At 47.3% G+C, this 26,814-nt stretch overlaps 1 protein-coding gene across 3 annotated transcripts in view; it reads left to right on the top strand.

Moving 5' to 3' along the window:
- Positions 1 to 26,814, top strand: part of CPAP (centrosome assembly and centriole elongation protein) — a 137,709-nt gene that overhangs the window by 90,801 nt on the left and 20,094 nt on the right. For 2 of the 3 annotated variants that reach the window (XM_082247631.1, XM_082247630.1), the window contains exon 13: positions 19,724 to 19,901. In XM_082247631.1, coding sequence (XP_082103757.1) covers positions 19,724 to 19,901 — 178 coding nt within the window. The remainder of the gene's footprint in view (positions 1 to 19,723; positions 19,902 to 26,814) is intronic. The other variant, XM_082247632.1, reaches the window with a different exon arrangement.

Below are 26,814 nucleotides of genomic sequence, written 5' to 3'. Positions count from 1 at the left end.
TAATACCGTGTATTGCCCCCTTTAACATCAATAACAGCTTGAAGACTTTTGTGGTATTTGTGGATGAGGCTCTTTATCTTCTTAGTTGGTAAAGCTGCCCATTCTTTCTGGCAAAAAGCCTCCACTTCCTGTAAATTCTTGGGCTGTCTTGCATGAACTGCACATTTGAGATCTCCCCAGAGTGGCTCAATAATATTGTGGTCAGGAGACTGAGATGGCCACTTCAGAACCTTCACTTTATTCTGCTGTAGCCAATGATCGGTTGACTTGTCCTTGTGTTTAGGATCATTGTCATTTTGGAATGATGAATGCAAATTTTCCTCCAGTATTTTTTGATAACATACTGCATTCATCTTGCCATCAATTTTGACCAAATTTCCTGTGCCATTGTAGCTCACACATCACCAAAACATCAGCGATCCACCTCTGTGTTTCCCAGTAGGAATGGTGTACCTTTCATCATAGGCCTTGATGACTCCTCTCCAAATGTAGCATTTGTGGTTGTGGCCATAAATCTCAATTTTGGTCTCATCGCTCCAAATGACTTTGTGCCAGAAGGTTTGAGGCCTGTCTCTTTGCTGTTTGGCGTATTGTAAGCGGGATACTTTGTGGCATTTGCGTATTAATGGCTTTCTTCTGGCGACTTGAACCATGCAGCTCATCTTTCTTCAAGTGCCTCCTTATTGTGCATCTTGAAACAGCCACACCACAGGTTTTCAGAGTCCTGTATTTCAACTGAAGTTATTTGTGGGTTTTTCTTTGCATCCCGAACAATTTTCCTGGCAGTTGTGGCTGAAATTTTAGTTGGTCTACTGGACCTGGTTTGGTTTCAACAGAACCCCTCATTTTCCACTTCTTGATTAGAGTTTGAACACTGCTGATTGGCATTCTCAATTCCTTGAATATCTTTTTACATCCCTCTTCTGTTTTATACAGTTCAACTACCTTTTCCCGCAGATCCATTGACAATTATTTTGCTTTCCCCATGACTCAGAATCCAGAAACGTCAGTGCAGCACTGGATGAAAGATGCAAGGGTCTGTCAGGAGTCAAGAAACTCATTGACCTTTTATACACACACACTAATTAAAAGCAAACAGATCACAGGTGAGGATGGTTACCTTTAAAAGCAATTCAAACCCCTTTGTGTCAACTTGTGTGCATATTATCAGGCCAAAATCACCAGGGTATGTAAACTTTTGAACAGGGTCATTTGGGTAGTTTCTGTTGTCATTATGATTTAAAAAGAGTAAACACAGTTGATTGATAATAAATGGCTTCAGCCAAACATGAGTGAAAGAAAAGTTATTGTGTTATCATTTATATTCTTTGAAAAATGGCCAAGAAATCATTAATTCTGCCAGGGTACGTAAACTTATGAGCATAACTGTATGTATGTATGTATGTACACACACAATATTGTGAAAAGTATTTGAACACCTGCCTTTATACTCACATGAACTTTATTGGCATCCCAGCCTTAGTCTGTAGGGTTCAATTTTGAGTTGGCCCACCCTTTGCAGCTATAACAGCTTCAACTCTTCTGTGAAGGCTATTCACGAGGTTTAGGAGTGTGTCTATGGGAATGTTTGACCATTCTTCCAGAAGCACATTTGTGAGGTCAGGCACTATTGTGGATGAGAAGGCCTCGCTCGTAGTCTCTGCTCTAATTCATCCCAAAGGTGTTCTGTCGTGTTAAGGGCAGGACTCTGTGCAGGCCAGTCAAGTTCCCCCACCCCAAAGTCGCTCATCTGTATCTTTATGGACCTTGCTTTGTGAACTTATCCAAATCATTTGGTGGAGGGGGGGATTATGGTGTGGGGTTGTTTTTCAGGAGTTGGGCTTGGCCCTTAGTTAAAGTGAATGGAACTCTTAAGGCGTCAGCATACCAAGACATTTTGGACTATTTTGTGCTCCCAACTTTGTGGGAACAGTTTGGAGATGGCCCCTTCCTGTTCCAACATGACTGTGCACCAGTGCACAAAGCAAGGTCCATAGAGACATGGATGAGTGAGTTTGGGGTGGAGGAACTTGACTGGCCTGCACAGAGTCCTGACCTCAACCCGGTAGAACACCTTTGGGATGAATTAAAGTGCAGACTGTGAGCCAGGCTTTCTCGTCCGACATCAGTGCCTGACCTCACAAATGAAGAATAGTCAAACATTCCCATAGACACACTCCTAATCCCTTTGGACAGGCTTCCCAGAAGAGTTGAAGCTGTTATAGCTGCTGCAAAGGGTGGGCCAACTCAATATTAAACTCTACCAACTAAGACTGGGATGCCAATAAAGTTCATGTGCGTGTAAAGGCAGGCGCCCCATTGCTTTTGGTAACATTGTGTGTGTGTGTGTGTGTGTGTGTATATATATATATATATTGCACATTACACACACTTTTTATGTTAAGTTAGCTAGTGGAGCTTTAGACTTTAGTTTACAGAGTTTAGTAGCTCAAACTTTCAGAACAGTGAGTCCTGCCCCCTCCATCTAGCCAGTGTGAATGAAAGGAAACTTTTACTTCCCCAAATAGTGTTCTTTTTCTTGAATGAAAAAAATGCATAAAGCTGATTTCTTTCGTTCACTGACGGACACAGCTCCATGTCTTCTTAGACCCTTGGTCTTATGCTGCTCTCTCTTCAGAAGAAGTACTAGGCGGAAACAATTTTGACTACACACCTGAGGCAGTTCCAGGGGGATATACCATCACTTCCTGATAGGACTTGGATTGATTTCTGCCTAGTCAGGAGTAAGGAACCCCACAATTCTTAACCCAATTTGTTTGTAAAATATAAAAGATGATTTCACGCTGGGTTATTTATTTATTTATTTTTTTACACTTGCTTTAATTTATTTTCTTTTTTTTGCACTTTTATTGCTGTCACAGGGAATGTAAACATCCCTGTGACAACAATAGGCACGTGACAGGTACTCTATACAGAGGGATCTGGGGTCTTTAAGACCCCAATTTCACATGTAAACAAAAAGTGCCAGTAAATGCCTTGTCTTTAACTGGTTAAGGGGCATTTCTCTATCGTTCATCGACAGACGCAGCTCCATATCTTCTTTAGACCAGTGGGTTATACTCCTCCCATCAGGAATAGGACACTAGGCAGGAAAAAGCTTTACCACGCCTATGGGGGCTGTCCCTGCAGGCATAAACCCACACACTCTGCTACAGCATCTAGTTTGTTTCTGCCTAGTTTGGGAATTGGACCTAGTTCCCTGCTGGGACTTCGGTCTTCTCTATTAATAGGGAATTTTGTTATTTTGTGATTTTTCTTTTTTTTTTTTTAATTTCTCACTAGTTAGAGTTCCTGGAGAACTACAAGCAACAGCCGGCTGTGGTTTCGGACTGGATATTCTAGATCCTTATGGTCTTCCAGCCTTGTCATTGAGCGGGAGAAGGTTATAGTCCAGAACTAGGCCTCTCCACGACAGAGCCCCAATGGATGGGGACGAGCCTGCAAGTGTCGCTGGGACATGATCGACCTGGAACGCTCGAAGACTCAGCGTACCCCCCTGGCTGGCAGCACCCCCACTCCAGGTGGGAGGTGGACTGTTCAAAGTGGCGCCAACCTGGTACTGTGGTATGGTGAGCAATACTGTCCCCCCAATCCTCTGGCGGTCTCGGGGTGGATGTGGGGCTCCTGCCTGGAATAGTCGGACCCTCTGGGCTCCCTTGGTTCCACTGGCCTCTGGGATGTTAGGCCTACCCTCTCTAAGTATTTTCCTCTACCCATAGCAGGTCCTACCTCCGTGGGGTGGAAATATTGTGGCCGCAGCAACGTTTTTCTGCGGGGGTGGCCTTGTCCTGGTGGGGTCCCTTCCTAGGGACCCTCTGATGCCTCTTGTCCAGGAGATTGCATGGCGTGCCGTGGGGGCTGCCATTTTGCTGTAGATTCACGCTTTCTATTCTACCATTGAAATGCATAGGCAGCCATTTTTTGTTGGCCGCCCCATGCATTCCTATGGGGAACTATTTTCTTGTAGTTCACAATTGCTGGACAGGCGAACGGCTTGTAACACAAAAATCTAACTGACAGGCTGTGCTTGCCATTTTCTGTGGCAGAATGGTTTACTTTCTATTTCACAAGAACGTGCTGGCAGTCTCCTGAGCGGTTTGGTAACAATTCTGGGGTCCCCTGTAGGTTTTTCTCACCCACTCTAGTAGATTGTTTTGGAATGGGACTAGGTATACTGCTAAGTTAGCGGTGGGATAGCGATTTAGCAACTTTTAACCACTTAAACCCTGGAGGATTTGGCTGCTCAAAGACCAGGGGCTATGTTGCGATTCGGCACTGCGTGACTTTAACGGACAATTGCGCGGTCGTGCAACGCTGTACCCAAATGAAATTGACGTCCTTTTTTTCCCACAAACAGAGCTTTCTTTTGGTGGTATTTGATCACCTGTGCGATTTTTTACTTTTTGCGCTATAAAAAAAAAAAAGAGCGACAATTTTGAAAAAAATAACAATTTTTTACATTTTTTTATATGAAATTCCCCCCAAAAAATGTAAAAATCAAAATTTTTTAACATTTTAGGCCAATTTGTTTCCTGCTACATATGTTTGGTAAAAAAAAATCGCAATAAGCGTATTTAGATTGGTTTGCGCAAAAGTTATTGCGTTTACTAACTAAGGGAAAGATTTTAGTCATTTTTATTGTTTTTTTTTTTTTTTAACGAGCAATGGCGGCAATCTGCGTTTTTTTTTTGCGGGACTGCGACATTGCGGCGGACAGATCGGACCCTTGACTGACATTTTTGACACTTTTGGGGGTACCAGTGACATTACTACAGTAATCAGTGCTATATATATATATGCACTGTTACTGTAAAAATGACACTGGCAGGGAGGGGGTTAACTTTATTGGAGATGCAGGGGTTAAATGTGTCCCTAGGGGCGTGCTTCTAACTGTAAAGGGGTGTGGCTTTTCATGTAACCACAGAGACATACGATCCTACATAGCAGGATCGTATGATCTCTGCAGTTACACCAGGGAGAATGACAGGCGGCTTTGTTTACATCAGCCGCCAGCCTTTCTCCCTCTCCACCGGGAGATCGCAAGTGACCGGCGGACATCGGGTCCGCTGGTCACACGCGCGGACATGTCAGGGAACGAGCGGGGGCGGGGAGCGCGCCTCTGGCGGCGCGCGCTCTCCCCCTATTGGCTCGCGGGCGAGTGACGTATATATACTTCACTTTGCCCAGGAGGGGCTGACCGCCGCAGTATATGTACTTGCAGTGGTCGGCAAGTGGTTAAAATGACACTGCATTATTTTCATCTCAGTGTAAAAATTGAGTCCCAGGGTACTATTTCACCTACAGACCCCCTAGGAGTGGCTGCGGAACCTTCTGGGTCGCAGCCCCTGTCTGCGATTACAGCAGTCTTGGAAAGCCTGGTGTCAAAGGCAGATTGTGTATGTAAAAATGTTGCTAGCCACAAAGGCCCTCTGCCTTCGCCTCCCTCTGTAGTTTCCTCAGATTCTGAGGCAGATATGGCCGCCGCAGAGGCACCCCACGCTGAGGGGTTGGTGTCTTTGCATTCTGATGGTGAAGAGGACCTGTCCTCATCCGCCGCCACGCGGGAACGCACATTGGTGGAAGCACTTATAGTTTCAGTGCAGGAAACTTTAAAATTGACAGATGAACCTACAGCGTCGGGTTCGCAGATGTCTTTTGGGTCCCGAAAATCGGACAAGGTGTTTCCTTGTCTGTAGCTATTTGACGATATTGTCAATGAACAATGGCAGCACATCAAGCACATGCTAGTGGGGCCTAAGCGCTTTAAACGGCATTATCCTTTTGCAGATGTAGTTTCCACTAGGTGGACCATGCCACCAAAGGTAGATCACCCGGTTTCCAGGCTGAATAAGTCTACTGTGGTTCCGGAAGAAGAATCCCCAGCCTTCACGGACCCTGTGGATAGGCGGGCGAAGTCTCTGTCCCGCCATCTACACGTGCTAGCGGGTTCCATATTCCATATTGAAACCAATATTTGTGAACAGACGGTGACTGAATGGCTGAAGTTACTAAAGGGTAACTTGTAAGCTGAGCAGCTCCCCTAGCGGTGCTAGAACTGATGGACCAGATGGTGTTCATGTGTGATGTGTCCCTGGATGCGGTTCCCCTAGTGGCCAGAGTGTTGGTAGTGGGGATTGCGATTAGACGCATGGTGTGGTTGAAAAGCTGGTCTGCGGACCAGGCTTCCAAAAAGGCTTTGAAAGATCTTCTTTTTATGTGGGAGAGGTTGATTGGATCTTCTCTGGATGAGTTGATCAAAGGCCTTACAGGGGGGGAGAGTACTCTTTTTCCTCATTCCTCTAAGTACAAGGCGCCACGTAATAGATGGGGGCCTTCCTTCACTGCTCATAAGCAGCTTTTTGGTACCTCTCGGTCACAAGAAAGAGGGAAGCCGTTCGTGTCTTCTGGGAGTTCCAAGAAGCCATGGTCGGGTAAATCAAAGACTGGCCAGTCCGGATCGGCAGACAAATCCTCGTCTGCATGAAGGGGTGCCCTCCCCCATTTCTGGGGTGGGGGGACTTCTTCGCTTCTTTCCTGGGACCTTGGACTTCCTTGATTCAGGACAAATGGGTTCACGAATTGATCCGATTGGGTACAAGATCGAATTCCGGTTTCGTCCTCTGGACAGATTCTTCCTGTCCAATCTGCGCCTATCTCCAAACCGATTAAGGAATCTACGAGAGGCGGTACAAGATCTGCTGTCGCAAGGTGTGATTGTGCCAGTTCCCTCTCAGGAACGCTTTCAGGGGTTTTATTCAAACCTGTTTACTGTGCCCAGAAAAGAAGGTAAAGTGCATCCAATTCTGGACCTTAGGGCTCTGAATCGCTTTGTGCAGGTACAGAGGTTTCGCATGGAATCCATTCGATTGGTAGTGGCGTCACTATATCAGGGGGACTTTTTGTCCTCCATAGATATCAAGGAAGCATATCTATACATTCCTATCTATGCTGGTCACCAGCGGTTCCTTTGCTTTGCCATAGCAGAAGAGCATTATTAATTTGTGGCGTTACCCTTTGGTCTCATAGTTACATAGTTAGTCAGGTTTAAAAAAGACACAAGTCAATGTGGTTCAACCAACAATAAAAAAACAAACCGTATTGAAAACCCAACCATACAATCCCATATACACAATTCTTTACAGGCAGTTAATCCAGAGGAAGGCAAAAAAACCCCAGCAAAGCATGACCCAATTTGCTACAGCTGGGGGAAAAAAATTCCTTCCTGATCCCCCGAGAGGCAATCGGATATTCCCTGGATCAACTTTACCTAAAAAAAAAAAAATTTTAGTACCCACTTATATTAAGTACACCCAGGAAAGAATCCAGGCCTTTTTTAAAGCAATCTAGTGAGCTAGCCAGAACCACCTCTGGAGGGAGTCTATTCCACAATTTCACAGCTCTTACGGTGAAGAAACCTTTCCGTATTTGGAGAGGAAATCTGTTTGTTTTACTCTAGACGTAAAGAGTGCCCCCTTGTCCTCTGTGTTGACCTTAAAGTGAACAACTCAACACCAAGTTCACTATATGGACCCCTTATGTATTGATACATGTTGATCATATTCCCCCTTAATCTCCTCTTCTCAAGAGAGAATAAATTCAGTTCCTCTAATCTTTGTACAGGGGAAAAATGATCTCTCTCTCTCTCTCTCTCTCTCTCTCTCTGGAGTCCATGCCTCATTTATTACAAGAAATGACTTGGCATGCGATGCCAAGCTGCGGTTTCCAAAGCAAGCAATCATTAAGCTTATGATCTGCCAGAACACCCAGATCCTTCTCCGCTATGGATTCCGCCAGTTCTACTCCACCTAGTATGTATGATGCATGCATATTCTTAGCCCCCAAGTGCATAACTTTACATTTATCAACATTAAACCTCATTTGCCACATAGTTGCCCAATGAAATAGTTCATTGAGGTCAGCTTGTAAGTTGGAGTCATCCTGTAAAGAGGTTATTCCACTGCAAAACTTGGTGTCATCTGCAAAGACTGAAATGGTACTTTTAATCCCAGACCCTATATCATTTATAAGGTTATTAAAAAGTAAGGGTCTCAACACTGAACCTTGTAGTACACCACTGATAACCTTAGACCATTCAGAGTAAGAATCATTAACCGTTACTCTCTGAATTCTATCTTTTAGCCAACTTTCTATCCAATTACAAACCAAACTTTCCAAGCCAGTAGACTTTACCTTACACATTAGCCGTGTGGGGAACTGTGTCAAACGCTTTTGCAAAATCCAAGTATACTACATCCACAGCCACCCCTCTGTCCAAGGTTTTACTTACCTCCTCGTAAAAAGAAATCAGGTTTGTTTGACAACTTCTGTCTTTCATGAATCCGTGCTGTCTTAAAATTTTTTCTTCCAGCAAGAACTCATCTATGTGGTCTTTTATAAGAGCCGGTTCACACTGCCGCGACCATAAGTCGCCCCATGTCGGAGCGACTTTTTACAGCGATTTTACCGCGACTCTGCCACGATTTTACCGCGTCTTGCGGCTTATATGACCGATGACTTTGTTTGGCCGATCAGAATATTATGTGTTGTGACCTAATTCCCCTTTTCTGTTTTTTTTTTTTTTTTACTCATTTCCTCATTGTCCACCAGTGCCACTGCCCACCAGTGCCACGTATGTGTCCACCAGTGCCACTGTTCACCAGTGCCACGAATCAGTGTCCACCAGTGCCACATATCAGTGCCACGAATCAGTGTCCACCAGTGCCACATATCAGTGCCACGTATCAGTGTCCACCAGTGCCACATATCAGTGCCACGTATCAGTGTCCACCAGTGCCACATATCAGTGCCACGAATCAGTGTCCACCAGTGCCACGTATCAGTGCCACGAATCAGTGTCCACCAGTGCCACGTATCAGTGCCATGAATCAATGTCCACCAGTGCCACTTATCTGTGTCCACCAGTGCCACTCACACAGACCAAGCAGAGATAATGGAATATATATACCATATACCATTGCATATATATATATATATATATATATATATATATATTAGGGATGCACCGAAATTTCGGCCACCGAAATTATCGGCCGAAAATGAGCCTCTCTCATTTCGGCCGATAATGGGTTAACGGTGCCGAAATTAATATGGCCGCCGTGAGGAAGGAGGAGGGAGCGCAGCGCAGGGCAGGTTTTAAAAGTCCCGCCTCTGGCCAGCCGCCCGCCTCTCAATGACGTCCCTGTTACTAGGATCTCTGCATTAGTGAATGGACATACCAGGCAGGAGGGCGGGGCGAGCGGCCGCTAATACATAGTACTATGTGATCCTTCCTGTCAGCTCAGCGGAATATGACTATGTGTGAATGAGATCTGATCTGACCTGACACCGGGCGGGGGGGCGGGTTGGAGCGGCCGCTATTAGCTGTAACTATGTGAGCCTTTCACTTCCTTGTCAGCGGAGATACATGCCTGACAGGGAAGTGAAGCGCTTGCATAGTTACAGCTAATAGCGGCCGCTCCAACCCGCCCCCCCGCCCGGTGTCAGGTCAGATCAGATCTCATTCACACATAGTCATAGTCCCGCTGAGCTGACAGGAAGGATCACATAGTACTATGTATTAGCGGCCGCTCGGACTGTCAGGGAATTGAAGAGAAGTGAACAGCTCATAGTGACAACTATTAGCGGCCGCTCGCCCGCCCGGTGTGTCAGTTCATTCATGGACAGATCCTAGTAGTAGTGACATCACCGGGAGGCGGGCGGCCGGCCAGAGGCGGGACTTTTGAATAATGGACACAGTGACCGGAGGAGCTGAGTGAGTTGGAGAGGGACGCTGAGGCTGAGAGAGGAGGGGGGAGGGGTGATAGCTGAGGCAGCTTACCATTGGTATTTGTATTAATTATGCAGCATGAGGGGGTTAATGTATTGTCACTGATGCATTAGTGACCGACCAGTGGCAGTTAATTAACCCCTTTGTGCTGCATTAGTGCAACCAGTATCAGTGCAACCCGTGTTAATTAACACTGATACTGGTTGCACTAATGCAGCACAAAAGGGTTAATTACCTGCCACTGGTCGGTCACTAATGCATCAGTGACAATACATTAACCCCCTCATGCTGCATAATACAAATACCATTGGTAATTAAATTAACCTCTTGCCAACCCGTCACAGTACATATACTGTGACAGGGTGGCAGCGACAGGTGTACGTTGCTGCCTGTTTTTTGGTGTATGCCCCTCTTCTATCTATTTTAATTTTTTTTTCGGGAAAGTCATTTTCGGTTTTTGGCCAATGGCATCCTGCATTTTCGGTTTCGGCCCAAAATTTTCATTTCGGTGCATCCCTAATATATATATATATATACCAAATAGGCATGGCTGCAATGTGGGGAATGCCTGGCTAATCTTTCTTCTTCCTGGAAAGTCTGATAACAACAAGTCGCTTCAATTAAGATAAGGAGGCGACTCCCATTGAAGTATATGGGACAGGTCGGAACACAGGTCGCCTCAAAGTAGTACAGGACCCTTTTCTGAAGTCGGATCGACTTCAGTAGTGCCAATTAAGACGGCACTGATTGATTAACATTGCTTTTTGTTATGTCAAGCGACCTGGGGCAACACAAGTCGTCTCACAAGTCGTGCTAGTGTGAATGGGCTCTTAAACTCTCCAGTAATTTTCAGACTATAGAAGTTAAACTAACAGGTCTATAGTTACTTGGCAAGAACTTTGATCCCTTTTTAAATATAGGCACCGCATTGGCCCTTCGCCAATCCAGTGGTAGTATTCCAGTCCTTAGAGTCCCTAAAAATTAGAAACAAAGGCTTTGAAATTACAGCACTCAATTATTTTAGGATGCGTGGGTGGATGCCATCTGGTCCAGGTGCTTTATCCACCTTTATTCTGTCTAAATATTTCTGGACCATATCACTTTTGAGCCCTTGTGGATCATTAGGGACTAGGTCAATACTATTATTATTATGGTCATGAGATCCCCCATGCTCCTTTGTATATACAGAGCTGAAGAAAGTATTTAAAAAATTTGCCTTCTCTTTGTCCCCAGTCACCCACTCCTGATTATTTTATATAGGGCCTACATGCTCAGACCTAATCTTTTTACTGTTAATATATTTGAAGAATTTTTTTTGGTTTGTCCTACTCTTTCTCTTACGCAGCTCTGGAAGTTTCTTCACTAATGGGTAATGTGCGCCCTCTTCAGGAGTAGCTAGGCAGTGAAAGATTTCACTAGGCACGCCTTTGGGGGGCCGTCCTATCCACATGACCCCAGATACACCTGATCATAGAATCAGTTTCTTGCTGCCTAGCTTAGGAGGCTAGCTTATTTTTTTTGGGGAAATGTTTGTTTATTTTTCTTTACTCATTATAGCTAGCTAGTGTCAGGGGGATCCTCCTGGTGAACTACCAGCGACAGCCGGGCTGAGGTTTCGTACTGGATAATCTAGATCCTTACGGTCTCCCAGCCTGGCCAACGAGCGTGAGCAGGTTGTGGTCCGCCCAGGCCTCGCCACGACAGAGCCCTGATGGATGGGGACGAGCTTGCGAACTGATGTTTTTGCTGGAATGCAGCGTACCCCTCTTGGCTGGCAGCACCCCCACTCAGGGTGGGAGGCGCGCTGTATCGGACCCCATGGTCCATGGTATGGTGATTGATACATGCCCCCCATGTCCCTGGGACAGATGCCTGTGGGGAAGCTGTGGGCCCACTCCTGGGGATAAAAGGGCTGTTTTCCTCATAATATCCCTCTGGCCTGTCAGGACAGGTCCTGCTCCCGCTGGGGGTGCTATAGCGGTGACTAACACCTGGGGTAAGGGGTGTGATAATGTTATCTTGTCCTGGGGGGGTTCCCTGTAGAGGGTCCTCCTGAAGGACTCATTCCCTGGGCTCCTGACCGTTGGCGCCGTTTTCGGCAGCAATTTTAAGTGTGGGCATTAAGCTGCATTCAAGTAAGGGCAGCAGCCATTTTCTTTGTTTCCCTGAGTGTTTGGCGCCGTTTTTGGGTGCCATCTTAAGTGTGGGCAACCGCGCTGTATGGACAGTGCCATTTTCTCCTTTTCTTTTGTTTTGGAGTTTTCACTGGCCGCTGACAGAGCGGTTTACTTTCCAGGTGGCTAGTAATAAGGGTTTTTTTAGTCCTTCTAACATTCCTAGGACACACTTGGCTCCTATCAGGATACCTGCTAGCAATAAAGGGGGACTCCGGCTATAGCGCAGTATAGTGGTGCGGACTGCGAGTGCAACATTTAAAGGGCCAGTGTACCCAATTTTAAAATTGATTAAAATGGAGTCCCAAAGTGAAAAGTTCACCTCCTGAACTTATTTGTGCAGCCGGTCCATCTGGTTCACATTCTCTGGGGTCTCTGTCTGCAGCATTAGAAACTCTGGCATCCAAATTGGACCTTGTAATGAAACAAGTTGCTACTCAAAAAAGCCCAATGCCCTCTCAGTCCTCTGATTCAGAGCCTGATATGTTTGCCACAGACAACGCTCACCCTGAGGGGTCCTCACAGTCAGATAATGAGGAGAAGTCCTCCTCACCTGCAGGGCGGGAACGCACTCTGGTGGGAAGCACTGATTCGTTCAGTGAGGGAAACATTAAAACTGGATGATGAGCCCACACAGTCAGGAAAGCGGGTTGTCTTCGGCTCCCGCAAAACCCAGAAGTCGGGTCAGGTTTTTCCTTGTCCCGAGGACTTTCACAAAATCGTGAATGAGCAATGGCGGTGCATTAAGCACATGCTGGTGGTGCCCAAGCGTTTTTTGTGCCGCTATCGTTTTGCAGACCCGTCCAATCGCTGAACAGTGTCACCTAAGGTGGATCACACTATTTCCCGGTTGAATAAATCAGCTGTGGTACCAGTGGAAGATTCCCCGGTGTTTAAAGACCCGGTGGACAGGCGTACGGAGGCACTTTCCCGCCACTTACACTTAGTGGCAGGTTTGCTGCTTAAACCTGTGTTCACCTCCATCTTAGTTTCTCAGACGGTTACGGAATAGATCAAGGTGCTTAAGAGCAACCTGCAGGCTGAGTAGGTTCCTCCGACTCTGATTGAACTCACGGATCATATGGCCCAGGCCATGGTGTACCTGTGTGATGCAGCCCTGGACAAAGCCCCTCTGGTTGCCAGAGTGTCTGCGGTGGGGCTCGCATTGCGCCGCATGGTGTGGCTGAAGAGCTGGTCGGTGGACCAGGCTTCTAAGAAGGCCGTGGCTGACCTTCCCTTTTTGGGTGAACGTCTGTTTGGTGACTCCTTGGATGAGTTAATCAAGGGCCTAATAGGGGGAAAGAGTACTCTTCTTCCACAATCCTCAAAAAATAAGGCGCCTCGCAGTAAGCGGGGGCCTTCCTTCAAGGCTCACGGGGCTTTTTCATGCCTCTGGGGCGCAGGATAAAGGCAGACCGTTCAGAGCCTCAGGAGGAAGCAAGTCTTGGTTGGGTAAGCCCAAGGCCGGTCAGTCCGGTTCCACGGACAAATCCTCCTCTGCGTGAAGGGACACCCTCACCCGGTTCATGGGTGGGGGGACGTCTGCGCCATTTTCGGGAACCCTGGACGTCTGATTCCAGACAAATGGGTTCATGAATTTATTTGTACAGGGTACAAGATCGAATTCCGGTCTCGCCCAGCATACAGGTTCTTCCCATCAAATCTCCGTCTGTCTCCGGATTGATTGGCCGGTCTCAGGGAGGCAGTGCAGGATCGCCTTACACAGGGTGTGATCGTCCCAGTTCCTCAGCAGGACAGGTTTTGAGGTTTTTACTCAAACCTGGTCATGATGCCCAGGAAGGAGGGCAAGGTGCGTCCAATTCTGGACCTCAAATCGCTGAACCGCTTTTGTGCGGGTACAGCAATTTCAGATGGAATCCATCCGGCCGGTGGTGGCGTCTTTGCAGACTTTTTGGCCTCCATCGATTTTAAAAGATGCGTATCTGCACAACCCTATTTACAAGGGCCACCAACGGTATCGCCGTTTTGCGGAGGAGCACTATTAATTTGTGGCATTACCCTTTGGTCTAGCCTCCACTCTGAGTTTTCACCAAGGTTTTGGCCCCGGTGTTGGCTTTGCTTCGCAAGAAGGGGACTGCGGTCCTCGGTTATCTGGACGATCTCCTGTTAAGGGCGAGCTCTTGTGTCACCCTGTCGGGCGACCTGACATTCCTGACATTCACAGTTCAGAAACTTAAGGAGTTCAGGTGGACCGTCAACTTCCTGAAGTCTACGCTGACTCTATCAATACAACTGAGTTATCTGGGCATGATCTTGGACTCCGCTCAAGCGAGGGTCTTTCTCCCAAAGGAAAAGTTTCGGACCTTGCAGGGCGAGATCAGGATTCTGAAGGACAACGATATCTCCTCTCTGCGGACCTGTATGAGGGCTCTGGGGCTGATGGTGTCGGCCTTTGAGGCGGTACCGTTTGCCCAATTTCATATGAGACCTCTGCAAGCAGAGATTCTTGCCAAGTGGAACAAGGATCCGCAGTCCTTGGACAGGATGATTTGTCTAAGCCATCTCACGTGGTCAGAGCTGTCGTGGTGGCTTTTGTCGCCCACTCTGAGCCAGGGCAGGTCCTTTCTGCCGCTGTTGTGGACGGTGATCACCACGGATGCCAGCCTGATGGGCTGGGGTGGAGTACTGGATACACTTTGCATCTAAGGAACGTGGTCGATGGTGGAGTCCTCTCTACCGATCAATGTACTGGCGCTCAGGGCGATCAAGCTCTGCCTATTCCATTAGACGTCTCGGTTACAGGGTCTCCCGGTTCGAGTTCAAACCAACAATGCCATGGATGTGGCTTACATCAATCGCCAAGGGGGCACCAAGAGTGCTCGGGCGGCTAAGGAAGTGGCCGAGATTCTGACCTGGGCCGAGGCACACTTTCTGGCTCTTTCAGCAGTTCACATCCCAGGGGTGGAGAACTGGCAGGCAGATTACCTGAGTCGTCAGACTCTGGGTCAGGGGGAATGGTCCCTGCACCTGGAGATCTTTCGCCTCCTGTGTGCCCGATGGGGAACTCCGGAGGTGGATCTGTTTGCATCTCGTCTAAACAGAAAAGTAGAGCGTCTCGTCTAAACAGAAAAATAGAGCGGTTTGTGGCCAGGGCTCGAGATCCTCTGGCCGACGCCGCGGATGCACTGGTGGTGCCTTGGAGCTGTTATAGGCTGATCTATGCCTTTCCTCTGCAGGTTGGCGGTGGAGACGGTGCAAGCGATCCTAGTAGTGCCACACTGGCCTCGCCGGTCTTGGTACGCAGATGTGGTGAGGATGGCCGTGGAGCCTCCATGGCGGCTGCCTCTGAGAGATCTGCTTTCTCAAGGACTGATTTTCCGTCCTGCTTTACAGTCGCTGGCTTTAACGGCTTGGCGGTTGAAGGCCAGGTGTTGAGAGACAGAGGTCTCTCTGATGCTGTGATTCCTACCTTGAGAGCTAGGAAGGCGACTTCCAGGAAAATTTATCATCGTACTTGGAAGATGTATATTGCCTGGTGTGAGTCACAAGGGTTGCATCCTCGTTCCTGTTCGGTGGGTCTTTCTTGCAGAAAGGAGTGGAGCAATGTTTGGCTCTGGGCACGATTAAAGGTCAGGTGTCAGCCTTGGCCATTTACTTCCAACGTCCCTTGGCGACTAATTCCTTGATTCGCACCTTTATTCAAGGTGTGCGTCATCTGACCTGCCGAGGAGATCCCCTTTACCTCTGTGGGATCTGAATGTTTTGTCAGTTCTGCAACAACCTCCCTTTGAAAATATCAGGGAGATCTCTCTGCCTTTGTTGTCTCAGAAAGTTGCCTTTCTGGTAGGCTATCACCTCTGCTCACAGGGTGTCTGAGTTAGAGGCTCTGTCTTGCCGCTCGCCATATCTGGTCGTTCATAGGGATAAGGTTGTTCTGCGACCTAACCAATCTTTCCTGCCGAAGGTGGTGTCGGCTTTCCACCTTAATGCAGATATTGTCTTGCCTTCGCTCTGTGCAAAGCCTAAGCATCCCAAGGAATTTACTTTGCATTCTCTGGATGTTGTTCGGGCGATTAGGGTTTACCTGTCGGCCACGGAATCCTTTCGGACGTCTGATTCCCTGTTTGTCCTTTCTGAAGGACCTCGTAAGGGTTCCGCTGCGTCGGCGGCAACCATCTCAAAATGGATCAGACAGACTATTATTCAGGCCTATTCACTGAAGGGTCAGGTTCCTCCTTTCCCTGTGAGGTCACATTCTACTAGAGCACCGAGTGCTTCTTGTGCTTTTCGGCATCAGGTTTCTGTGGCTCAGGTATGTAAAGCGGCGACCTGGTCGTCTGTGCACACTTTTACAAAATTCGACAAGATTGATGTGATGGCATCCTCAGATGCTTCCTTTTGGCTGCAAGGTTTTGCAGGCTGCTGTTTGCTGAAGAGATTTACTGTTCTCTTTCAGGTGTGAATTTTTTGTTTTGGGGTAAGCTCCTGTTGGGGTTGAGCTTTGTTGCCCTGTTGGCTACGTTTTTTAGCCTTGTTGAAACGTTAACAGTTTTTGGTTGCGTTCTCCCCAACCTTCATGCCTACACTGCTATGGGACGTCCCATTCGTGAACAAACTTCCAGAGCTGCGTCTGTCAGAGGATGTAAGAGAAAATTGAATTTTTGTAAGCTCTTACCGTAAAATTATTTTCTGAGTCCTCTGACAGACACAGCTCCCGCACCTAAAGGCGTGCCTAGTAAAAGCTTTAACTGCCTAGCTACTCCTGAAGAGGGCGCACATTACCCATTAGTGAAGAAACCTCCAGAGCTGCGTCTGTCAGAGGACTCAGAGAAAATTATTTTACGGTAAGTTCTTACAAAAATTCAATTTTTGCAATCTGTCATTCATTTTGAATCTTTGTGTCCTTGATTTCCTTTTTACATATTCTGTTATATTCTTTGTAACAATTAAACAATGATAGTGTTCCTTTATTTTTATATTTTTTTAAAAGCTCTTTTCTTTTATAGCTTTTTTAACTTTGGCCGTGAGCCACATAGGTTTTATTTTTAGCCTTTTAAACTTATTGCCCATGGGAATATACTTTGCAGTGAGTTTGTCCAATTTCTGTTCTGTGCTCATCGATGCCAATATTCCCTCCCATCTAAATCCTGGAGAGCAGCCCTCATCCTTGGAAAATTTGCTTTCTTAAAGTTTAAGTTTTTCTATATTTCCTGTATGCATTTTTTGCTTACAGCCAACATTAAATGAAATAATATGGTCACTGCTACCCAGATGTTCTTTTATATGAACATTATTAATAAGCTCAGCGTGGTTTGAGATTACCAGGTCCAACAGAGCATCATTTCTAGTGGGGGTCTCAATAAACTGTACCATAAAATTGTCTTGTAACAATAGGTTTATACATTTTTGCCCTTTAACTGTTCCAGCAGTTCCATTACTCCAGTCAATGCCTCGGTAGTTAAAATACTCCATTATTATGACTTTCCCAGCCCTTGCCGCCCTTTCTATCTGTGCCAGAAGCTGAGTCTCCACCTCCTCATTAATACTGGGAGGCCTAAAACAAACTCCAATGATAATCTTTGTATTACGCACACCCATGTACATTTCCACCCATACTGCTTAAGACTCCTCACACTCTCCATCAACTAGGTCCTCTTTCACACTCCCTTTTAGATCACTTCTCACATAGGGACAGACACCACCACCTCTCTGTTTTACCCTGTCTTTCCGAAAGAGAGCATAGCCAGGAATATTAATAGCCCAGTCGTGAAGAATGAAGCCAAGATTCAGCAATACCAATTTAAATCCTAGTTCTCGTGCACCAGAGCTTCCAACTCTCCTATTTTGCTTGGCAGACTCTGGCATTGGTGAACAAACACTTTAATTCATTGTCACATTTTGCACACTTATTTTGCATTTTTTTTTATTTTGGTACAAATAGTACCATTTCCAACGGTTGTTTGTAACATGGGAACCTTGTTATCCTCTGCCATAACACTCCCCCCCACCTTTCACCATTTCACCCACCAATAGGGCTGACCCCTGTCTGACCTGTCTGCCCCATTTATAATCTAATTCACCCCCCCCCAATACTAGTTTAAAAACTCCTCCAGCCTTCCCATAAACCTCTCCCCTAGCACAAAAGACCCCCTTCCATTTAGGTGCAAACCATCCTTAGCATATAGGTTGCCTCCGCTCCCAGGGTGTTCACCAAAGTATTGGCCCCGGTGTTGGCTTTGTTGCGCCAATGGGGGATTGCGGTACTGGGGTATCTGGACGATCTCCTATTGAGAGCAGACTCTCATTCAGCCCTGATGAGCAAACTTATGATCACGGTCAGATCCCTGTGGGAGTTTGATCATGGTCAGATCCCTGTGGGAGTTTGATCATGGTCAGATCCCTGTGGGAGTTTGGGTGGAACATCAATTTCAAGAAGTCCGTCCTGATTCCTTCCTTGAGACTGGATTATCTGGGCCTGACTCTGGATTCGGCTTTGGCAAGGGTCTTTCTTCCCCCGAACAAGCTGCAGAAGTTGCAGGGGGCGATCCGGTTGTTGTTGGCAATCTATCTGTCCTTTCTGCGAAGTTGTTGCACTACCCCTGCCAATCTGTTTGCCAGAACTCTGGCCAGAAGTTTCACGTCCATAGTGAGAAGAGATATAGGTCTATATGAATCCGGGCAGACAGCTTCCTTTCCAGGCTTCAGAATGACAATTATGGCTTCACACATGGAAGTGGGCAATTTTCCCGTTTTAAAAGCATCATTGTAAATTCTCAGCAATACAGGCAGCAGCGTACCGGAGTATCTCTGGTACACCTCAGTGGGTAAACCATCTGCGCCTGGGGATTTATTAATGCGGGAGTGAGATAGGGCCAGTTCAAGTACCTCCAGGATCAATGGAGCATTCAGTTTTTTTTAGCAGCAGCCAATGGTAGACAGGGCAAGGTACAATCATCCAAAAATCTAAATCAGAGGGCTGCACCTTGTAAGTGTTTTATTATACATGGCGAGAATATATGAAGATCGTATGTAAAACCAAATGTAAAAATTGCTTCCGCATTTTCTATGGATTCCATTTGTTGTATATACCTTTACCCTGAGTATACATTCCTTGTTCATAGGCTGTTTCTGTCAACGGTAAATTACTTTGTATGCATTTTCTTGGCGTAGTTTTTAAATCCGTTTAGAAACATCAGTGCATTATAGTTTCCATTTAAGGCTGCTGAAAAGGACCTGTCCTACCAAAGATGATAATCTATAGTTCCCCTGCATAATGCTGTTTTTTGGGACCCTGGATGTAATGAAAAGTCTTGACTGACTGATGCTATGCTGAACATTTTGTCTCGCATTTATTATACAAAACCACACAGCTCTTTAAAACTCATTATAACTTCGTTATCAACATTTGAAAGCTTATTGAATTTTAATTTTTGCAACCAGAAGAATAAATTACTGTATTTGCTCCATCTTTATATAGTGGAAATATAGGCTTAACCTGCTGTGACCTAGCATTAATAATGGGGCATTGATTTACAGGCCACAACGTAAGCAATTAAAATGTAAGTTGACTTATTAAATGGACTCAGGCGGTGCAGTTCATGTAACGCATTCAAGATCTGCCGTACCAGATATGTAAGTGTATGTTAGGGAAATCTGCCGGAAGTAAAAATGGCAACTCTTAAGATTTAGAATATTTGGTCACCTGTCCAGGACCTCTCCATGCTCCCATCAATTGGGTTAGATTTCTTGCTGTTACAGATGTTAATTTCTTTCTCTGTAGGTAGAGAGGATGTTAAAAAATGGCTGCCACGTTATCTTATTTCCAAATGGGACACAGAAGGAAGTGAGTGCTGATGGAAAGTCTACAACTGTCACTTTCTTTAATGGTGATGTCAAGAAAGTGATGGCAGATCAGAGAGTGGTAGGTACCTGGCTTCATATTATATTTTGTTGTGACTGTTTCGTAGTATTCTTATTTCTCTATTGTTCATTGAAGGACGCAGTTCCTGATGCATATCAGTAGGGTTATACTGCCCCCTACAGGAGTAGGACACTAGACAGAAAAAAAGTTCTGGCTATGCCTATGGGCAGTCCCAGAGGGTACACCCTCTCTCTTCCTGCATAGGATGCCAGTTTTAAAATGTCTAGTTAGGAGTAAGGACCTAGTTCCCTGCTGGGATCTCTGGTCCTGGCAGTTTTTTTCTAGTTCATTTTTTTTTTCTAGTTAGCTTTTCTATGCTGGATCTAGGTGACGGGCTGGATGTATAGATCCAGTGGTCACCCCAGGCGGCCAACGAGCGCTCGCAGGCCTTAGCTCCGCGCTGGGTCGGCCGCAACATAGTCCCACTGGACGGGGACTGGCCCTGCGAGTTAAATGTCTCACCAGGTCACATACGGCCGGGTCTAGGCCCGAGTCGCAGCGGTCCTATTTAGCTGACAGCCCCGCGATTGTGCAGGGGGGCACTCGGGTCTGTACCTCCAGCGCCCACCTGCTGATCGATCCCGCTGTGGAGTCTGGGGGGTCCCCCTGAGGGTCCTCGTTTGCTCTGAAGGGCCGCCATTTTCTTGTAGCCACATGTGCTGAGGGTATCAGCGGCTATCTTGGTACACCCGGCATGGACATTTTGCAGTGGATTCTTCAGCTAGGAATCTGTATGGGAATTCCTGGATAGTTTCTCACCTCATTTCCTTTTGGATCAAGCTTGCTACTGACACGTGCAGACATTCTAGGGCCTTCTGCTACATCTTGGTACAGTGAGTCTGGGGGTATCTCTCTCTCTCTCTGCTGGGGGTATCCAGCGCGATTGCCTGACCTTCGGGGGCGCTGCAGCGCAGTGGGACTAGAAAAAAAAAAAATCATTTGTCACTTTTTGGTGACGGGTTCCCCTGGTGCAACATGGACCCTACAGATCAGGTGTCCCTACCTGACCCCCTCGGGAAGGCCGCAGGGCCCTCTGTCTCCCAATGCAATTTCGGCGGTCTTGGAAGCGTTTGTGTGCCGGGTGGAGGTGGTCTTTAAAGGGTGAGGTGCTAAAAAACACCCTCTGCCTACCCCTGCCTCATCTGATGTCTCAGGTTCTGAGTCTGACTCAGCCACTGCAGACGCGAGTCTCCCTGCTGGGTCCACTACCTCACGCCCTGTCTCCTCTGACAGTGAGGATGACATTTCTACCTCCGCTGCCGTACAAGATAAGGCGCTGGTGGATGCACTAGTTTCTGTTTGTGAGTCCCTGAAAATGGAGGACGCAGCTACGGCTGTGACTGGGGCGCAAGTTACCTTTGGCACTCACAAGCCATCCAGAACGGCAAAGGGTTTTTTTCCTTTCCCGCATATTTTGACAACCTGCTCAAAAAAGAATGGGACCGCCAAAGCGTTCCCCTGGGGTGCCTAAGTGGATTGCTAGACGCTATCCTTTTGGGGAGTCCCTTATAAAGAAGTGGACTATGCCACCTACAATGGGCTCTCCGTTCTCAAGACTCAGTAAGGCTATGGTTAATCCAGTGGAGGATTCCCCGTCCCTTAAGGATCCAGAGGATAGGAAGGCGGAGGCTGTGGCCCGCAATATGTACTCCCTGGCGGGGTCTGCACTGAGACTGGTGATTGCGGTGGCCCTTGTCACGCACACGTTGACTGAATGGGCTTAGTTACTACGCCGTGACCTGGAGGGGAAACCGGTTCCCACTGACTTTGAGGAGCTGTTGGACCAGCTGGTGCAGGTTCTGCAATTTGTTTGCGATGCCTCCCTGGACACTGCTCCCATATTTGGCCGACTGTCTGGTTTGGCAGTGGTCCTTCGGCGTATACTTTGGCTGAAGTGCTGGTCTGCGGATCAGACTTCAAAGAAGGCCTTGACTGATCTACCTTTTCAAGGAGATCGCCAGTTTGGAGCTCCCCTGGATGACGTCATTAAGGGTCTCACAGGGGAGAAGAATAACAAGGGTAAGGACCCTCGTCGCAGACGGGGTCCCTTCTCCGCACACAGTTTTTTTGTTCCTCAGGGTCAGTCGATAAGGCGAAGCCCTTCAAGACTCCCTCGGGCGGTTCCAAGCGACCCTGGTCTGGCTAACAAAAGTCCGTTTTTTCCAGACCTGCGGACAAGACCTCCTCTGCCTGAGTAAAGACAAGAGAACGGTCGCCCAGGCGGGACTTTATATGAGGTTGCCACAATAGTCACGAAGAGTCAAAGAGTAAATTTATTAGTAGAGTAAAAGCATACAATGGATATAAATGTATAGCCATAAGCATAATTACAAAACATGTACAGCATGTAGGAAACAATTGACAAAATAACAACATAGCAGCAAATTGCGCATGATGACAGCATTGCAGCATCCGTGTAGCATAATAATGGATATATCTGTATTGAAAACTCTACGCGTTTCGTGGGTCTAATATGCCCACTCATCAGGAGTATATAGGTAGATCTGTATTGGACCAAATCAGATTGAGAAATGCTGCCATGAGGTGGGGTGCCAACGTCTGATCCGGGAGCTGAGGAGACAAGAGTACCCACAAAAAAATGGGGAGCCAGGCAAGGAAACATAGGTGATGGAGAATGTGATCAATTAAAGATGATATGACACTGGCCGAATATCCACATAGGCTGCACGTAGATCTTGTCCCTAGCGCCATGTGTATGGTAGGACAAACCGAACCTGTTCATCAACATGGAAAAAGCCAGCACAGGCTGGCAACCATGACCATAGATGTTACAACCATCACCAGCACATGTAGACGACGCAATTGCAGCGAGATCTACGTGCAGCCTATGTGGATATTCGGCCAGTGTCATATCATCTTTAATTGATCACATTCTCCATCACCTATGTTTCCTTGCCTGGCTCCCCATTTTTTTGTGGGTACTCTTGTCTCCTCAGCTCCCGGATCAGACGTTGGCACCCCACCTCATGGCAGCATTTCTCAATCTGATTTGGCCCAATACAGATCTACCTATATAATCCTGATGAGTGGGCATATTAGACCCACGAAATGCGTAGAGTTTTCAATACAGATATACCCATTATTATGCTACACGGATGCTGCAATGCTGTCATCATGCGCAATTTGCTGCTATGTTGTTATTTTGTCAATTGTTTCCTACATCATGGACAATGTTTTGTAATTATGCTTATGGCTATACATTTATATCCATTGTATGCTTTTACTCTACTAATAAATTTACTCTTTGACTCTTCATGACTATTGTGGCAACCTCATATAAAGTCCCACCTGGGCGACCGTTCTCTTGTCTTTACAAAATTTTAGGGATGGAGATGTACACAATTGCAAGTGCTAGACCATTTTCTTTTACTACTACTCCTCTGCCTGAGGTTACGCCCTCACCCGTATCTGGGGTGGGGGGACGTCTTGCCGTTTCCCAGGCCTGTGGCTATCCCGGATACCAGACAAATGGGTTCGAGAGGTGATACGGTCCGGTTACAAGATAGTTTCGATCAGTCACTCTGGTAAGGTTTTTTTCTTCCAATGTGTGACTGTCCCTTGGTCGCTTGCTGGTGCTCTCTGGGGCAGTTCAGGACCTGGTGCAACAGGGGGTAATAGTTCCAGTTCCGTGTGTGGAACATTTTCAGGGTTTTTAATCAAACCTGTTCACGGTTCCCAGGAAGGAAGACAAGGTGCGTCCAATCCTGGACCTAAAAGCACTAAATTGCTTTGTGCGAGTTCAAAAGTTCAAGATGGAATCTGTTCACGCAGTGGTGGCCTCCCTACATCGGGGATTTCCTGGCCTTCATAGACAAAAGATCAAAGATGCCTACCTTCACATCCCACACATACGGTTTTGCCATGGGAGAGTATCACTATCAGTTTGGGGCTTTGCCCTTTGGTCTCGGCTCTGCTCCTCGGGTCTTCACAAGGTGTTGGCCCCGATCCTGGCGCTGTTGCGGAAGTGGGGGCTATCGGTCCTGGCTTACCTGGATGATCTGCTTTTCTGTGCAAAGTCTCCTACGGTGCTGGAAACAAATTTGGCAATCACCATGAGAACTCTGGAGGAGTTCAGGTGGATTCTGAACCTTCAGAAGTCGTCTTTGGTCCCTTTCATGAGACTGGATTACCTAGCCTGACTTTGGACTCATCCTCAGTCCGTGTGCTTCTTCCTCAGGCAAAACTCCAAGAACTCCAGACTGCGGTTCAGCTGTTGCTGACCAGCAAATGGTCGTCCCTTTCGACCTGCATGAGAGTTCTGGGACTGATGGTGTCGTCCTTCCAGGCGGTCCCCTTCGCTCAATTTCACACGAGGATCCTCCAGAAGGAAATCCTTCTCAATTGGAACAAGAATCCAAATTCCCTGGACGTTCAGATCCTGCTGAGGCAGGCGGCCAAGGAGTCCCTGACGTCTGATCAAGGAGCCTGGTCTCCTGGAAGAATCCAGGTTACCGATCAATGTTCTGGAGCTGAGAGTGATCTGGCCTTACCTAGTCCACTGGATCGAGTACCTGCAGGGTTGTCCAGTGCGCATTTAATCGGAAATTCCCACGGCCGTGGCTTATGTCAATCACCAAGGGGGTACCAAAAGTAACCTTGCGGCCTTGGAAGTGGCGGGCATCCTTTGTTGGGCGGAACGCTTTGTTCCAGCTCCCTCTGCTGTTCACATTCCAGGAGTTGAAAATTCGCAGGCGGATTACCTCAGTCGACAAGCCTTAGATGCGGGGGAATGGTCCCTACATCAGGAGGTGTTCCAGCAGTTGTGCCTTCGTTGGGGCATTTCAGATGTAGATCTCCTGGCGGACACCGCAGACGTGCTGGTGGCCCATGGTGTCAGTATAAGCTGATGTATGCCTTTCCTCTTCTCAAGTTGCTGCCAAGACTGCGAAAGGGATTCCGGTCATCCTTGTGGCTTTGGACTGGCCTCGCTGAGCTTGGTACGCCGACCTGGTCAGACTAGTCGCAGACGCTCCTTCGAGACTTCCTCTCAGGGAAGATCTACTGTCTCCAGGGCAAATCTTCCTGCCTTACGGTCGCTTTATAACGGCTTGGATGTTGAAAGCCAGGTGCTGAAGGGATTTGTCTGCTTCAGTGATTCCCACTCTGCTTAAGTTGAGGCAAGGGACTTCTAGGAAGACTTATCATCATACGTAGAAGTCGTATATTGAGTGGCGTGAGTCTCTTGGGGCTCCCTCTCGCTCGTACTCGGTGGCTCGGATCTTGGCTTTCCTTCCACGGGAAGTTGATCAAAAGCTGGCCTTGAGTACTATCAAGGGTCAGGTCTTGGCCTTGGCAGTTTTCTTCCAAAGGCCATTGGCCACCCATTCCCTGGTGCGTAACTTCATCCAGGGGGTGTGACACTTGGTACCTCTGGTGCGCTACTTCTGTTGTCACTTGGGACCTTAATTTGGTGCTGTCAGTTCTCCAGAAACCTCCCTTCGAAAGTTTTTGGGAGATTCCTCTGCTTACCTATGCCAGAAGGTGGCCTTTTTGGGGGCTATCACTTCTGCATGCCTTGTGTCGGAACTGGCGGCGTTGTACTGTCGTTCTTCCTAACCTGGTGATTCACAGGGATAAAGTGGTAATTCGTCCAGATCCGTCCTTTTTTCTGAAGGTAGTTTCCAGTTTTTACTTAAATGAGGACATTGTTTTACCTTTTTTGTGACCTTTTTTTATGCAGTGCAAACATCCTAAGGAGTTTGCACTGCATACTCTGGATGTGGTTTGGGCAATCTGGGTGTACTTGGCGACTACTGAGTATTTTTAAAATCAGATTCGCTCTTTGTTCTCACGGATGGTCCTAAGAAAGGGCTGCCTGCATCTGCTGCAACTATTTCCAGATGGATCAGACAGACAGTTGTGCAGGCTTTTTTAATTAAGGGTCAGGTTCCACCTTTTCCTATTAAGGCGCATTCTACTCGGGCGCCTAGTGTTTCCTGGGCTTTTCGCCATCAGGCATCTGTGCTTCAGGTTTGCAAGGCGGCTGGTTGTCTTTTCACTACCAGATTTTATAAGGTGGATGTGCTGGCATCTGCGAATGCCTCTTTTGGCCGCAAATTTTCGCAGGCTGCAGTTTAGGGAGCTTTTTGGCCTCCCTTGAGGGTGTTTACTGTTTGTTTCAGGTGGACCTCATCTTGTTGTTCTGATGAGTCCTATGTTGCCTGGTTGGCTATGTTTAGCCTTGGGGACTTGTTTTTTTCTGCTGTTCCCACCCCTCATTTTATGGCACTGCTTTGGGACGCCCCTACTGATATGCATCAGGAACTGCGTCCGTCAATGAACGATAGAGAAAACTGGATTTTTGACTTACCGTAAAATCCTTTTCTCTATCGCTCATTGACAGACGTAGTCCTCGGTGATACAGCACCTTCGGGTTATGTTGCCTCCACAGGAGCAGGACTAGACAGGAAATTAAAAAGCTCTGGCCACACCCTAGGGGCAGTCCCAGAGGGTATATCCTCTCTCTCTGCCTCAGCAAATCAGTTATTTTCTGTCTAGTTAGGAGTAAGGACCTAGATACCTTGCTGGGATCTTCGGTCCTGGCAAGATTTTTTTTTCTTAAAAAGATTTTTTAGACAGCTTTTTTTCTCCAGTGTTCCTGTGAGATCTTCAAGCAAGAAAGCTGAACTGGGCGACGGGCTGGATGTTGAGATCCGGTGGTCACCCCAGTTCAGCCTACGAGCGCGTGCAGGCCATAGCTCCGCGCTGGGTCGGCCGCGACAAAAGTCCCATTAAGGGACTGACCCCGCGAGTTAAACGTCTCGCTGAAACGCCAAAGACCATGAGTCACGGCGTCCGTATTGGTCGACAGCCCTCCCGCCCCGGTGGAGAGGGGTACTGTCAGGAGTTGGTGCCCGCCTGGTTCCTGTATGGTGAGTAGTATGTTCCCCCTTTTCCCCCTGACGGGTCTTGTGGTGAACGCGGGCCCC

This window comes from Pelophylax lessonae (assembly GCF_965119305.1).
Source record: "Pelophylax lessonae genome assembly, chromosome: 2".
NCBI lineage: Eukaryota > Metazoa > Chordata > Amphibia > Anura > Ranidae > Pelophylax > Pelophylax lessonae.
This window is presented reverse-complemented; position numbering and strand designations above follow the sequence as displayed.